This window comes from Suricata suricatta, chromosome 10, assembly GCF_006229205.1.
Source record: "Suricata suricatta isolate VVHF042 chromosome 10, meerkat_22Aug2017_6uvM2_HiC, whole genome shotgun sequence".
In the NCBI taxonomy this organism is placed as follows: domain Eukaryota; kingdom Metazoa; phylum Chordata; class Mammalia; order Carnivora; family Herpestidae; genus Suricata; species Suricata suricatta.
The window spans coordinates 14,274,286-14,289,742 of NC_043709.1; the positions used below are offsets into that span (position 1 = coordinate 14,274,286).

Genomic DNA, 15,457 nt, shown 5'->3' on the forward strand with positions numbered 1-15,457 from the left:
ATCAACTCCTGCTGGAATTTACTGCCCCTCTACCCTGCCCAGGCAGCCCCTGGTGAGGGAGGGAGACTGTCTCCCCCACTCCCAATCCTTCATTGCCCAGTTCAAACCAGGCCTGCAGAGCCCATCACTTCTGTCATCCAGCTGTACCTTTTACCATGACACTTTGACCTAAAGTCCAAAGCCAAGAAAGTGAGGCTCAGTGAGAGGCAGGAGTTTCTTCTCTGAAGTCCCAAGGCCCACTTTCTAGTCTGAGCTTGGGGACACTTCAAAAGAAGATTGATAAGGGGGCCATTCAACCCCCCTATGGGAGTCAACTATGGAGATGAGGTCTCAGCTAAGGGTAGAAATGGCAAATATTCCCCTTTCTGTTCCACGCTCATGGCAGACATGGTTAATCAATTGCAGAGCTCTTATGCACTAAGTATAGATGTAGCCTTTAAATCCTTTTGAGACAAGATTCCAAGTGGCCACTATTTCTGATAGAGATTTTCAGAGGAAAGGAAACTTTGATGTTGTCAGAGTCCTAAGCCCTTAACAGGTCAACGAACCAGAGCACAACACACTAAGCTTAGTATCTGGACAGCACTCAGATGCATGGGCTGAACAGAGAGCAGTGGGCGATTGCTTCCCTACACCCCCCTGCATCTTACCATGCCTAGCTCAGAGCCTGACCTTCCTCTCTCCATTTCCCACAGCAGGAAAATATGCCCAAGAAACTGAAAAGAAGAGTCAGAGAAGGAAATTCTCTTTCAGAGATAGGTGGGCAGGGAAGACTTCAGGGAACCTTCAGATGGAAAATATGGAGAACCAATGCTCAAAGTCAGGGGAAGGAATTCAAATCCCAGCTCCACCACTCATCGGTGTACAGACCAGAAAGGCACTTAACCCCTCGGGTGGGGAAATGATACGCCCCTATCAGGTGGTTGTGAGGGTCATGTGCAGAATGAGGAAGTGCCTGGTACACTGCTGGCACCAAACAAACAGCTCTCTTAGGCTCAGCGCCCGTCTGCTTTTCCTTCTCTCTGGATGGTGAGACCGGGAGGTTGGGTGCTTGGGACATGCAGGGACAGTCCTGCCCGTGCTCTGCCCAGTGCCTGACTTGCAGCTTCATGCTGAGGTTGACATTTTTAGAAGTTAATGCTCCAAAGCTGCTCACTCTAGGCATCTGTTTGGGAGTGCATTTGGGTCCTTAACTGGCTCTTCTTCCTCCCTCTTCTCTCTACTCTTTCATCTTTTAGAAACCTTGCTCATTGGGAGGGAGGAAAAAAGGAAGCCAGGTGCCTGCTTCTAGGCTGGTCATTTTAGTCTGTTTCGTAAGGGGCGGCTCTACCCACAGGTAATGTAAGAGTCCAATCAGTGAATGTTAAGGAGGAGACTGGGAGAAAACAACAAGATGGCAGGTCCGGGGTAGGATTGGGCACAATTACAATGTTTTGACTTTTCTGATGAGGATGATGACATGAGGTAGACAGAAGTGGCAGCAGAAGTGGGAACCTGACACCAGGCCATTTATGCACCTTCCAGTTTAATTATGTAAGAACCATACAGGACATATACCCACTTTAGAGATGGGAAAATCAAGGCAAGGGGCAATTGGCCAGGTGCCACTCAGGAAGTAGCAGGTGGTGACTCCCACTAGGCTTCCAGGGCTCATGTTCTTGGTCACCACACCACAGTCCCTTCAGAAAGGCACTTATCTAGAATCTCCCTCAGGGCATGGCCTTTGAAAAACTCAGGTGAAGAGTTTGAGGCCTAAATCCCAAGTCTCCCAAAACATATGCCATTGCAGAGTCCATGGTTGGTGAAAGGCTCAGGAGATCAGTCAGCCTCTGGGGACAGAGCAGAGCTTCCAGCTGAGGGATCTTAGAGTCCGACTGGTGTGTAGGAGGGCGTGGAGGTTGACAAGTCAGTCTGCATAAGTGACCCTGCAGGCCTTGGAAGATAAATTGCCCTAAGGGAAGAGAGCCTGGAGGGGCACATGAGTAACCAGCAGAGATGTAGGCAGGTTCTGGTACCAACAGAAGCCTGGTTTCTCAGACCAGAACTTCAGCCCAGGGGATGGCAGAGCTGAAAGAGATTTTCCTGGAAGGCTGTGAAAATGGGTAGGAGCCCAGAAGCTGGGATCTGGGGCCACAGGATGAGGCTCTGATGGGCAACTGCTGAAAGAGATGGCACTCATGTGTGCAGCACACTTCTGAGAACTTTATACACATTATACCCCTTAGGAGCCAATCAACCCAGTAAGGTAGGTCCTGACAGTGTATCTATTTTACAGATGAAGAAACTGAGTCCAGGGAAATCATTTGGCTAAGTCACACTGCTACTGAGTGCAAGAACTGAGCTTCAAACTACTGCCATTTGGGCCTCTTCACCACTGTATGGAGGTAGGAGAGAAGGGGTCTTCATTCACTGGTAGCACATCAGCAGCTCTACACATCATGGCTTGTTTGGACACACCCAGGATTTTGGCAGAAAAGCTTAGCCCATGTTTAACTGGCATCTATCAGTAACCGCATCCTTGGTGGGCACAGAGCAGGGACAAGCCACAGAGGCCATGGCAGACAGGGACAATGGCCAGCAGGTTTGGAAAGAACTGCAGACTTCCCAGTTCTGCCGTTGGCTGTGAGGTCAGGGTTCTCAGAGGTGGCCCCAGCCATGGACAAGGGCAAAGTGTGAGATTTCACACACATTGATGGGAGGCCAAGACTTCAGGGTGAGACACAGCAAGGCCCTAGGAAGGGCTGGCTATATGCCAGATGCCACCTGGGGACTCTCAAAATGCTGGGTGATTCCCTTGCCATTGGTGATGTGTCTAGTAAGAGGTTGCCACGGCCAAGGTCAAAGAGGTTATTGCCTGTGTTCTCCTCTAGGACTTTGATGCTTTCCTGTTTCATATTTAGGCAAAGGCAAGGGAAAAACAAAGGCAAAAATGAACTATCGGGGCCTCATCAAGATAAAAGCCTTCTGCATAGTGAAGGAAACAACAAAACTGAAAGGCAACTTACAAACAGAAGATACGTGCAAACGACATACCTGATAAAGGGTTAGTATCCAAAATCTATAAAAAATGTATCAAATCCAACACCCCAAAACACATAGAATCCAGTGAAGAAATGGGCAGAAGACACGGATAGACACTCTTCCAAAGAAGGCATTCAGATGACTAACACACATGAAAAGATGCTAAACATCACTCATCATCAGAGAAATACAAATCAAAACCACAGGGAGATACCACCTCACACCTCTCAGAATGGTTAAAATGAACAACATAAGAAACAACATGTTGGTGAGGATGTGGAGAAAGGGGAACCCTCTTGCACTGCTGGTGGGAATGCAAACTGGTGCAGCCGCTCTGGAAAACAGTGTGGAAGTTCCTCAAAAAGCTAAAACTAGAACTACTTTATGACCCAGCAATTACACTATTAGGTATTTACCAAAAGGATAAAAAAAATACCAAAGGGGCACATGCACCCCAATGCTTCTAGCAGGACTATCAATAATAGCTAAACTATGGAAAAAGCCCAAATATCCATATCCATAGACTGCTGAATGGGTAAAGAAGATGTGGTGTGTGTGTGTGTGTGTGTGTGTGTGTGTGTGTGTGTGTATAAATATATATTTATTTATGTATACACACACATACATATATACACATATATATACACACACATATATATTCCTTTATATATGTATAATGGAATATTACTCAGCCATCAAAAAGAACGAAATCTTGCCACTTGCAACAATGTGGATAGAGGTAGAGTGTATTATCTTAAGTGAAATAAGTCAGTCAAAGACAAATACCATATGATTTCACTCATATGTGTAATTTAAGAAACAAAACAGATGAACATATGGAAAGGGGGAAAGAAAGAGAGAGGGAAACAAGCCACAAGAGACTCATAATGATACAGAACAAACTGAGGGTTGATGGAGGGAGGTGAGTGGGGCATGGGCTAGATGGGTATGGGTATTAATGAGGGCACTTGCTGTGATGAGCACTGGGTGTTGTATGTAAGTAATAAACCACTGCACTCTACTTCTGAAACTAAAATTGCTCTGTATGTTAACTAACTAACTAATATTTAAATAAAAAGAAAAAAAACGCAAAAACCTGTTGGGTGAACTTTTCAGAGATGCTGGATTTCCAGTGAGCTTGCGATTAGGAGGCAGGGTCTGAGGGGAGGTGCAGGTGGGCTCCCCAATAACTGATTCAGCACATCACTCCCAGACCTTTAGGAGGAAAGCTGAGCTGCAAACAACAGGAGGATTGGGGGGAAACTGAGGGGAGAAAGGCCTCCCTTAGGAAAATCTGAGAGGCACTTGTTTCTAAACAGTAGGATGCATGGTGATCTCCGGAAAGAGAACAGGGAACTGCTGAGTGCTTGGCCAAAACAGCAAAGACCCAGAGACTGCAAGAGCTGGGTGTGGACTCCAAGCTGATCCTGGGTGTCATCTTCGGTGTCATCTGTGTAGCATGCAGCCGTGGGAAATGTCATTGTCACCACTGTTATGAACGGTAGTAACAGGTGCCATTCATTGAGCACCTAAATTGGGCCAGGGTGCGAGTAAGCACCTCATGGGCACTGTTTCTAGTCCTCATGTGCTCTGCAAAGCACGGGTTATGTTAGATCAGTTCTGCAGCGGAAATCTGCAGCTGGGTGGATTTTGTCTCCCAGACGACACTGGCAAAGTCTGGAGGCATTTTTGGCTGTGATACCCAAGGGCCTGATACTTGGCATCCTATGGCTAGAGGTCAGGGATGCTGCTAAGCATCCTAAAGTGGACAGGACAGTCCCCACAACAAAGAACTTAGCCCCAAATGTCAATAATGCCAAGGTTGAGAAACCTTATTTTGCAGATAAGAAAACTGAGGCAGAGACAAGAGTCCAACCTGGGTCCCTGACTCTAATGCCCGTGCCCTTCACCTTACACCCTACTCATTTTTCAGAGATGGCCCAGTGCAGCTGAAGTCAGTTCCAAGTCCATACCGGAAGCAATCTGGCATGATGTAGCCAAGGTGTTAATGAAGGCTCCTTGCCCTGATTCAGTAATTCCATTTCTGGGAATCCTTCCCAGTGTTAGAACCCAAAATACAATAAATCTTTCTGCACAAGGATTTTCACCCAACCTTCTTTATGGGATCCAAAATTTGACAAAGAAATATATGTTTAACTGTGGTTAAATAAACTCTGGTACATCCATTGGGTGAAATAATAAAATTATGTAGTCATTACAAACGTTTATGCAGAACTGCAATACCATGAAAAAAAATCCTCCTGTTAAGATGGTTAAGTCGAAAAAATGAAATTCACAAATTGCAAATCGCATACTGTGAGATCAGGATTATGTTATTTATTTATTTACTTACTTATCTTTACTATTATTTTTTAAATTTATTGTCAAGTTAGCTAACGTTAAGTGTATACAGTGTGCTCTTGGTTTTGAGGGTAGATTCCCGTGATTCATCACTTGCATACAACACCCAGTGCTCAGCTCAACAAGTGCCTCCTCAATGCCCATCACCCATTTCTCCCCTCCGCTGCCCCCATCAACTCTCAATTTGTTCTCCACATTCAAGAGTCTCTTATGGTTTGCTTCCCTTTCTGTTTGAAACTATTTTTTCCCCTTCCCTTCCCCCATGGATTGTGTTATTTAAAAACTCTGCTCTGAGTAAATAACCAAAACAAACAAACAAACCATCAAATAACCTCCAAAATATTGACTGAAGATTTCTCTTTCTAGTGGATTGTGGGTAGCATTCCCTTCCAACTTGTCTATAGCTTCTGAATTTTGAGTTATGGCATGTACTACTTGGCATTATCAGGATAATAAGCTTACCAAGGTGATATATTTTCATCTTTCCATTTCTCTTTCTCAAAAGCTCTCGTGAAAAAGTTCAGAATAAGAAAACTCACAAGGGAGTGGAGAAGAGAAGGTCTGTGATTTGGGTCCTTGTACCATCCTTCTAGTTCCCCAAGATGCTGGGACACCACTGACCTTGGCTAACCATCTCCTCTGAGTATTGTTCAGCTAGCCTTGCACTTTCAGGTTCCTTGCTTTTGCTCCTGTTTTTTCACCTTGGAGTGCCCATCCCCTCATTCTCTCAACTACTGAAGACCTTTAAGGCTGTGATCAAGAGTCTCTTCTTCCATGAAGTTCTCCAGGATGCTCCCAGTCAGAATCACCTCTTCCCCTGTGTACCCACAGTACCTGCTAATAAAGTCTAACATGTTACTCGTTTAATTCTGTCATGTTTCACGGTTGATTGTTCACATGTCTGCTTCCCCTACTGAGCCTCAAGAGCAGAGACTGTTCCTCATTCATTGTCTGCTCCTGGAGGGGCAGGATGTGTGGTCATTAAAAACATACTGTCTGGACTCAGACTGCCTCAGTCTGAGCCTTCAACAAGCCACTAACTAGTTGTGTGACCTTGGGTGAGTTATTTAACCTCTCTGTAAATGGGGACTTTTATAAATTAATGGATTTGTTAGGTGGATAAAAATAATACCTACCTTATAATATTAAATGAAGTAATGATTATAAGTTACTTAAAAAACTCGAAGTCTAGCATACCCTAAGTGCTTAATAAATATTTAGCACTATTTCTTTTTTTTCCTCACACCATCACCATCATTATCATCTTCACCATCACCACACCATAACACCATTACCATCATCATCACCACCATCACCACCACCACCACCACCACCACCACCATCATCACCATCACCACCACCACCATCACCATCATCACCATCATCACCATCACCACCATATCATCATCATTACTGCCATCATCTTCATCACCACCATCTCTTCCATCATCATTGCCATCATCATCATCACCACCACCATCATCACCACCACCACCATCACCACCATCACTATCATCATCACAATCATATCACAATCACCACCACCATCACCATCACTACCACCACCATCATTATCACCATCACCATTATCAACATCATCACCACCATCATCTTTATCGCCACCACAACCACCACCACCATCACCACCACCACCACCACCACCATCACCATCACCATCATCACCGTCATCACCACCACCATCATCACAATCACCACCACCATCACCATCATCACCATCATTATCATCATCACTATCATCACCATCACCACCATATCATCATCATTACTGCCATCATCTTCATCACCACCATCTCTTCCATCATTATTGCCTCATCATCATCACCACCACCACCATCACCACCATCACTATCATCACCACAATCATATCACAATCACCACCACCATCACCATCACTACCACCATCATCATTATCACCATCACCATTATCAACATCATTACCACCATCATCTTTATCACCACCACTACCACCACCACCATCACCATCACCACCACCATCACCACCACTGTCACCACCACCATCATCACCATTACCATCACTATTGTCATCATTATCATCACCATCAGCAGCAGCAGCCTAGTTCTTGCCCAGAGGCCCTGAGGGCATCTCTGAGGAGGCATGGCCATGGAAGTGGAATTGGCACAAGGATTCTGCAATCACTAGCCCCATCTCAACCCCCACCCTACACACATGTAGAGCACATATCTGCTGCTTCAGCCGTCAGCTTTGTGATCTCAAAACAACACATACGCTTGTCACTGGCTGCTCTGAGTTTGGGCAGCTGCAGCTGGTTCCAGAAACCTTATAGAAGCCGCTTATAACCAGGTTTCCCAAATGTCAGCCATAGGGAAATCACCATCAGGACTTCTCTCATATCTGTGGGCCGCAGGTACAATTTATCTACTTAATATTTTTCTTTAAATTAGCTCATTCTTTCACTCATTTTAAAAGGAAGCTTCATATCAGTGCCATAAATGGAAAACTAATAATTTTCAAGTGCTCATGAAAAATTCATAGCAATTAAAAAAAAGAAGTGTTTTGTGTATCACGTACGATCATCTCCTGTCCCACCCTTGGGAAATGCTGCTGTAAACTGCTAGACTCAGGTTATCAGAGTAGCTCCCTCTAACCACCCCCTGCATGCCAGACATGATCTCCCAGGACAAAGGGCTGTACGTTCCAATAGTAGGTCCTTCTGAACAAAAGACAGTAATGGCGGCCGCAACTTCACCTTCTTCCTTGCTCTCCGTCTCATCCACACTCAACTGCCACTTACTACAGGACATTTTCAAAACCTTCTATAACCCTGGGGGAGGAAGTATTGCCACCCTCTTTCCAGAGATAATAAAACCGGAGATCAGAGTGACCAAGTCGCTTGCCTTATGTCACACAGCACAGATGAGAAAACAGAGGCATTTTCCAGCATCATAAACTACTGTTTAACCTGCCCCACCAAAACCCCTTCCCTTGAAAAAAGAAAGAATGAAAAGACCAAATCGTTAGATGCAACATGAGACTGAACTCTGGATTCAGTAGGAAGCTTACCATTCATTCGTTCATCAAATATTTATTGAGTCCTACTGTGTGCCAGGCATTATTCTAGTCCCTGAGGATATAGTGATTTAAAAATAAAAACTCTCAGCTGTCATCGGTTTACAGTCTTGGTGGGGTGGACAGAAAATATGTATATAAACACACAGTGTGTCAGGTGTAACAGGTGCTGTGAAAAAAACTGAAGCAGGAAGAGCGTATAGAGAGCAGGGGAAGGTGGGCGGGAGGTGGTCACAGGAAGGCTTCTCTGAGGAGGTGACATTTGAGCAGAGGCCTGAATAAAGTGACAAAGGAGCTTTGTGAAGATCAGGAGAAGAGCTTTCCAGGCAGAAGGGGCAGCCGTGCAAGGGCCCTGTGCTGGAGTAGAGTATTCGAGAAATACCAAGAGGCCAGTTGGCCACTTTGCCACCTGAAGGGGTCACAGGTGCACCCCAGGAGATGGAGGTAGCATGACTTTCTGTAAAGAGCCCAATGCATTCCAATAAAGGAGAGAAACCCTCTTTTCCAACCAAAAAAGACTGAGCTTTTTTTTTTTTTTCCCTTTCTAGTGATACGGAGGAGACATAACCCAGAAACTCTTTTTACTCACTATGGTAAATTAATGGCCCCACTTTGACCGCCTCATTGAGCGGAAGCAACGAGTTCACAGTTTAGTGTGAGAAGACAATAGGGAGAGGCATTTTACAATGAGGCTCTCATTTTCTCCCCTTAAAACCGCAGAAAGCAAACACTATGATTAATGACTGTCCAACGGGGTTTCATTGGGAACTTGTGGAGAAGGCTGGGACATCAGGCAGAAGACAGAGATAAGACCTCAGAGGACACAAATGTGGGATTGAATGGAGCCAAATGCAGAGTCAAGTTGGTTCAAAAGTGAGAAAAGCCCGGACCTCTGCTTTTCCCATAGCCTTACTTGGAGAGACTGGGTGGACTGGGTTCCCCTGGATTTGCTCTCTGATCAGGGAAGCACTGCCTGAGGGACTGCCACCAGTCTCTAGGTCAACTGTGATGTTCATTGCATCACTGTGTAAATTTACTAGGGCTCAATGTTAAAAAAAATCCCCAGCCTGTGTTAGTAGGGGGGTGGGGGGTCTGTAGCATTTAGCTTTGTACTCAAATATTTCAGTCATACAGAGGTTTAGTTCCAGGTCTCTGAGATCAAAATCCAGTTCCATAGAATATTTAATATTTGAGGAGACCTTCATCAATGGGACCCTTATTTTCTTCAGATCTTGTTTCTCAGACTCCTTCGCTGTGCATCATCCGGTTATTCACTGACGTGTGGCAGCAATTTCCCACACTAGGAGTGATGCGTTAGGTGCTCCCGATGCAAAGCTGAATCCAGCAAAGCAAGGCAGAGAAAGAAAAAAATGGATTTGATGATCACTGCCACTTACTAGCTGTGTAGCCTTGGGCAAGACATACATCCTTCCAAGTCTCGGTTTCTTATCTGTGAAATGGGAACACCTTTAAGCTATTTCAGACACTTGGTACACAGTGGGTGCTCCAGAAAGAGTGGATGTATTTTCACCCCAAGCTATAACAGGCTGGACAAAGATAAGGGCTCTGGGCATCCTGACTGATCAAGTTTTGAATTTTAATGTGATGCTCTGATGCTATAAGCAAGAGTTCTAGGGAGAAGTCTCTGTCCATCTGGATAGAATCCTTTGTGACTTTGTGCACCTCTGGTTATGGAGAACATCCATGACCCACCCTACAGAGGGCAAATGGCAGATCCTCAGAGCTGGAAGGAACACAGCCCTCGCTGCCCCTGTAACATGTAGAAATATCCGCTGGGCTTCTCCCAGAGGGAGGGCAGTCTAGAGGCGAGGTGGAAAAGCTCTGCATTGAGAACTGCATTCAGCCCCAAGCCTTCCAGCTCATGGGTGTGGCTGATCTTAGACAAGTCGCTCATTCTCCTCTTGCCTCCATTCCCGCCAGTGTGGACAACAGCCGTTACACTGGAAATACCTCATGTGGCTTTATCATAGTTCCCTGGTTCAGTAACAGCAGCTGGTGCTCTTATTACTAACTACAAAGAAGGCGATCGGTAAGGGCTCTGCCCTTGACCCTGGACAGCCTGATTCCAGAAGAGCAGGGATGCCTGGGAATGAACTCGCTCCATCTCGCCGTTGCAGAAAAACAGTAGCTTCTGCAATCCACCCTGGAAGAGTAATCTTTGAATATGAAGAACGGCTCTCTATGTACACAGAGAGAGCAAGGCTTCTATTGATTCAGACCACAGAGCAAGCCCCTCTAAATTATAGTCAGATCAGAAAAGAAGGCAATTTTATTACCTCCAGTCGCTGAGGCAGCTTATCAATGTGTTTCCGCACACACGTTCTGTGGGGCTGACTTAATGAATGTACAAAACCCCTTTGTAATTAGCAGCACCCCATTTGTATGCCAACAATTCATATGTGAAAGTCAACATTCAATGAGAATGACAGCATCTAATTTACAGAGCAAATTGTCCTTAAAAACAATTTATGCAGCCAGTCGCTCCTGCAGGCTGCCTGCTTCGGTGAGGTACAGGTTTATTTAGCAAATCCTTCCTTAGAAGAGTGCCAGAACTCGGTACGGCCCCAGCCCAGGCGCCGGACTCCAAGGGAGATCCTTAATGTATCCCAGGACGAACCTTCGAGACGCCGGTGTAGAGTCCGTGAAAGGGCTCTGCAGGCTATGCCCACACAGACATGACCCCACCCTGGGGGCTGCTTGCACCCTCTACAACCAAACCCTTGGGGAGCTGTTAAAATGCAGACACTTTCTTCTCCCTTTCCAATTACTGAAGGTATTTCAAAATATCATTCACATACTTCAGTACCACAGAAACATCAGTCTTCAAAGCTGCTGCTAGATCCTGTTATATAATGGGCTCATAAAAGGATAGAATGACTAGATCACAATTTTGATTAAAAAGATTTAGTAGCTGAATTTTATTAATTTTTAATGTTTATTATTTTGAGAGAGAGAGAGAGACAGAGAGACAGAGAGTGAGCAGGGGAGGCGCAGAGAGAGAGGGAGACACAGAATCAGAAGACAGGCTCCAGGCTCTGAGCTAGCTGTCAGTACAGAGCCTGACGCGGGGCTCGAACCCACAAACCATGAGATCATGACCTGAGCTAAAGCCGGACATTTGACTGACTGAGCCACCCAAGCGCCCCTCAGTAGCTTAATTTTAATACAATCAGCTTCTGTTGTAAATGTATGCACTTATTTCATGCATTTATTTTTTTAAATTGTTTTTTATTTATTTTTGAGAGAGAGAGAGAGAGAGAGAGAGAGAGAGAGAGAGAGAGAGAGAGAGAGAGAGATGGTGCAAGCAGGGGAGGGTCAGAGAGAGACGGAGACACAGAATCCAAAGACAGGCTCCAGTCTCTGAGCTAGCTGTCAGCACAGAGCCCGACGCAGGGCTTGAACCCATGAACTGTGAGATCATGACCTGAGCCGAAGCCGGACGCTCAACTGACTGAGACACCCAGGCGCCCCTCATGCATTTAAAAATACTATTCTGAGGCAGGGTCCACGGGCTTCACCAGACTGTCAAAAGGGTCCATGGTACCCAAAAGTTTAAGAACAACAGCTGACTGGTAGCTGGAAGACCCTGTGACGGGGCATCTTGCGACTCTGGGTTTGGAAGCACAATCTCCAAATTCAGGGGCAAGGAAAGCAGCTCCCTAAGGAGCACAGGGCTCATGATGGCTTCCATTAGCTGTGACTTCTCTTTCTGGAAGGGCATGTTATGTGCTACACAGAGGATGCCTGGCCTGTGTACGGGGAATTGCTTTGGGAAGAGGTGCAAGTTGCCTTCTGGACCCTGAATCCTTTCATGGTTCAGAATTTTCTAGAATTTCACACCAACTCATACTTTGACATAATCCAGCATTTCTGAGATCAATGCTCCAGTCCCATCAGGAACACACAGTCAAGTCATTTAGCAAACAATTGAATCATAAGTAAACACAGTTTTGTTATTTTCTTCTGAATGGCCAGACTCCGAGAACACAGCCCTGAGTTAGAGGGAGCATAAACACGGCAAATTACTGCTCAAATGTGAAACACCCCACCTTCCTGACAATCCCTCCCTTCTTTCTGCCTTTCTGCTCCTCTCTCTCTCCCCCCTCGCCCTCTATCCCTCCCCCTTCATATTTCCTAAGGGCATACTACATGCCAGGCAGTATTCTTGGTATTGGGTTATATCAGTGAACAAAAATAAATATCTCTACTTATTCTCTGTAAGAATATATTCTAGTAGGGAGAGATAAACAATTTTAAAAAAAGAAATGAGCAAAATACAGAGTGTGGTTAGGTGGAGGGGGAAGGGTAATGATTGCTAACGTTTATCAAGTTTCTTGTTGGGGTGATGAACACTGGTGCCTAAAACTGTTGGTAGTGATAGTTGGCACACCGTAGTGAGTAACTAAAACCCACTGAACAGCATGCTTTGAAGAGGCGAACTGTATATAAATTTTATCTCAGTGAAACTTCTGTTAAAAACAAAAAATACATGGGGGGATAAGGGTCTTCAGGGTGTTATGATTTTGGGTGAGACTTGAAGGTAGTGAGGGAGGCAGCCATGTGGCTCTCTAGAAGGGGAACGGTTGAGGAAGAGAGAATAGTAAGTACAAAGGTCCTGAGGCATGCCTGCTATATTCAAGGAAAACAAGGGACCAGGATGGCTGGAGTTCAGAGGGCCTTGTGGGGAGAATAGGACGGATAAGGGGGTGGCCTGGAAGCCATTAGAAGGGCTTACTTCAACTTTCCCTATGGGTCAGATGGAAAGCCAGTGGAGGATTCTGAACAGGAAAGATGTGTTCTGACATATGCTTTGTATAAGCATTTTTAAAATTTATTTATTTAATGTTTATTTATCTTAGAGAGAGAGAGAGAGAGAGAGAGAGAGAGAGAAGCAGAGGAGGGGCAGAGAGAGAGGGAGACAGTCTGAAGAGGGCTCTGCCCTGACAGCAGGGAGCCCGATGCAAGGCTTGAACTCACGAACCACAAGATCATAACCTAGGCCAAAGTCAGCCACTTAACCAACTGAGTCACCCAGGGTCCCCGGATGTATGCTTTAAATGGATTTCACTGGAAATCAACAGTGAACAGTCATCCTTTACAAATCATTTACTGTGTGCTAGCCGACACGGCAAACCCCTATGAGCACTGGCTCACTGAATCATCACAATTATACTTTAAGTTAGGTACTATTATTTTATTTTATTTTTAATTAAAAATTATTTTTAATGAATTTATTTATTTTTGAGAGAGAGAGCACAAGTAAAGGAGGGGCAGAGAGAGAGAGGGAGAGAGAGAGAGAGAAAGAGAGAGAGAAAGAGAAAGAGAAAGAGAAAGAGAGAATCCTAAGCAGGTTCCATACTGTGAATGCAGAACGTGATGTGGGGCTCAAACCCACAAACTGTGAGCTCATGACCTGAGTCGAAATCAAGAGGTAGACACTTAACCGACTGAGCCACACAGGTGCCCCTATTTTCTTTATTTGATAGAAAAGGAAACTGAGGCTCAGAAAACGTTAAGAACTTGACTTACAACAGTGACAAAGCCAGGAGCTTTACCAGGCCTGTCTGACTCGAGCCCTTGCCTCCCCCATAGCTATCATGGCACTGTTTTGTGCGCACGGCATGTGCTCCATAAAAGGTGTCACGTGGTTGGTCACAGAGCACCGTCCTGAGGGCGGTGGCCCCTTGGGCACAGAGAGGGCCAGAGAAGCTGCGTCCACTTACTCAGCTCCGCGATGCTGCCCACGCGGGTGGCCAGCAAGGACTGCTCGATGGTCCTCAACTCCGACTGGCTGAACATGGGCAGCTCCCCCGGCTTGTTGGTCCGCTGAGGGTCTCTGTGAAGGTTCAGGCTGTCTGGCAGGCACAGCACCCCTGCAGTTGGCGGGGAGAGAGAACGAAAGGAAACAGACTGTTATTTTTCCATGAAGCAGAGGAGAAGCGCAAGACCTCGCTCAGGCTCAGACCACACCAGAGTCGGTACCATAAAGCCAACCGCAAAGCCAACACAGAGACCAGCATTCCCAACTCCTTTTAGAAATGATCACTAGTTATTTGAAAAAAATTTCCTCAAAATCCCGACCCGCGGATTTTAACGCACATGTGGGTATTCGTCTGCATACACTCATTGGCGGGGGGCACAACACAGAACGCCCTTTCCCCCTCCAGCCTGGCTTCTATCTGCCCAGAGGTGCCTCTTGAGAAGCCAGCGGTCACGGTCCCACTCTCCCTCCCAGAGGCAGCTGCCATCCCCGAGCGTCCCTGAGCAGAGGAAGAGTCTCGTGGTTGGGCTGTTCTTTGTTAGACAAAACTCCGGCTTTCTCTGGGGAGCTATATGTCAGAAGGTAGAAGAGTCCTCACGGGCTTTTATAACTTCATGGCGAAAACCTATGAGAAATCCTTGGAATCTAATTACCTCTTCCCGTCCTTTCCATTCCATGAACATTTAGCAAGAGCCTGAAAACTTGCTTTGGTTTCTTTTTTAGAAATATTCACTTTTCCCTTCACCACCTGGAAGTTGCTAAGCAGAGCACACTCTCTTGCTTGTTGACTTTGGGCTTGGCTAACTGACTGACTTTGGCAGAAAGTATATTAATGGACATGATGGAACCGAAGGCCTGAAAGTACTTGTATGGCTGAAATTGCTCTCTTCTACCTCCGCCATCATCATAGGAGGCACATTCCCCTGCTAGCCTGCTCACTGAAGGCGGGTGAGGAGACACACAGAAGAGATCTAGTACCACCCTGGAGCTTAGAGCTGCTTCATGGAAACACATACATATTTGGCATGCCTTTGAGATAGCGTGGGTTTTTTTGTTACTCAGCATTGTTATGGTGATAACTAACAGATACAACTACCAAGTACAGATCATTGTAGACAAAATGAGCAGGGCAGGTGGGTATTGTGTTGTGCTAGGTGCTGAGGATTCAGTGATGGATAGAATACACACACTCTGTCCTCAGGGGGCTCATAGTCTAAGCAAAG

At 45.7% G+C, this 15,457-nt stretch overlaps 1 protein-coding gene across 4 annotated transcripts in view; it reads right to left on the minus strand.

Moving 5' to 3' along the window:
• BTBD11 (BTB domain containing 11) overlaps nucleotides 1–15,457 on the minus strand; it is a 312,839-nt gene that overhangs the window by 118,664 nt on the left and 178,718 nt on the right. For all 4 annotated transcript variants that reach the window (XR_003914531.1, XM_029954903.1, XM_029954902.1 and 1 more), the window contains exon 2: nucleotides 14,197–14,346. Coding sequence is in view for 3 of the 4 variants with exons in the window: in XM_029954903.1 (XP_029810763.1) it covers nucleotides 14,197–14,346 (150 nt within the window). In the remaining variant the exon portion in view is untranslated. The remainder of the gene's footprint in view (nucleotides 1–14,196; nucleotides 14,347–15,457) is intronic.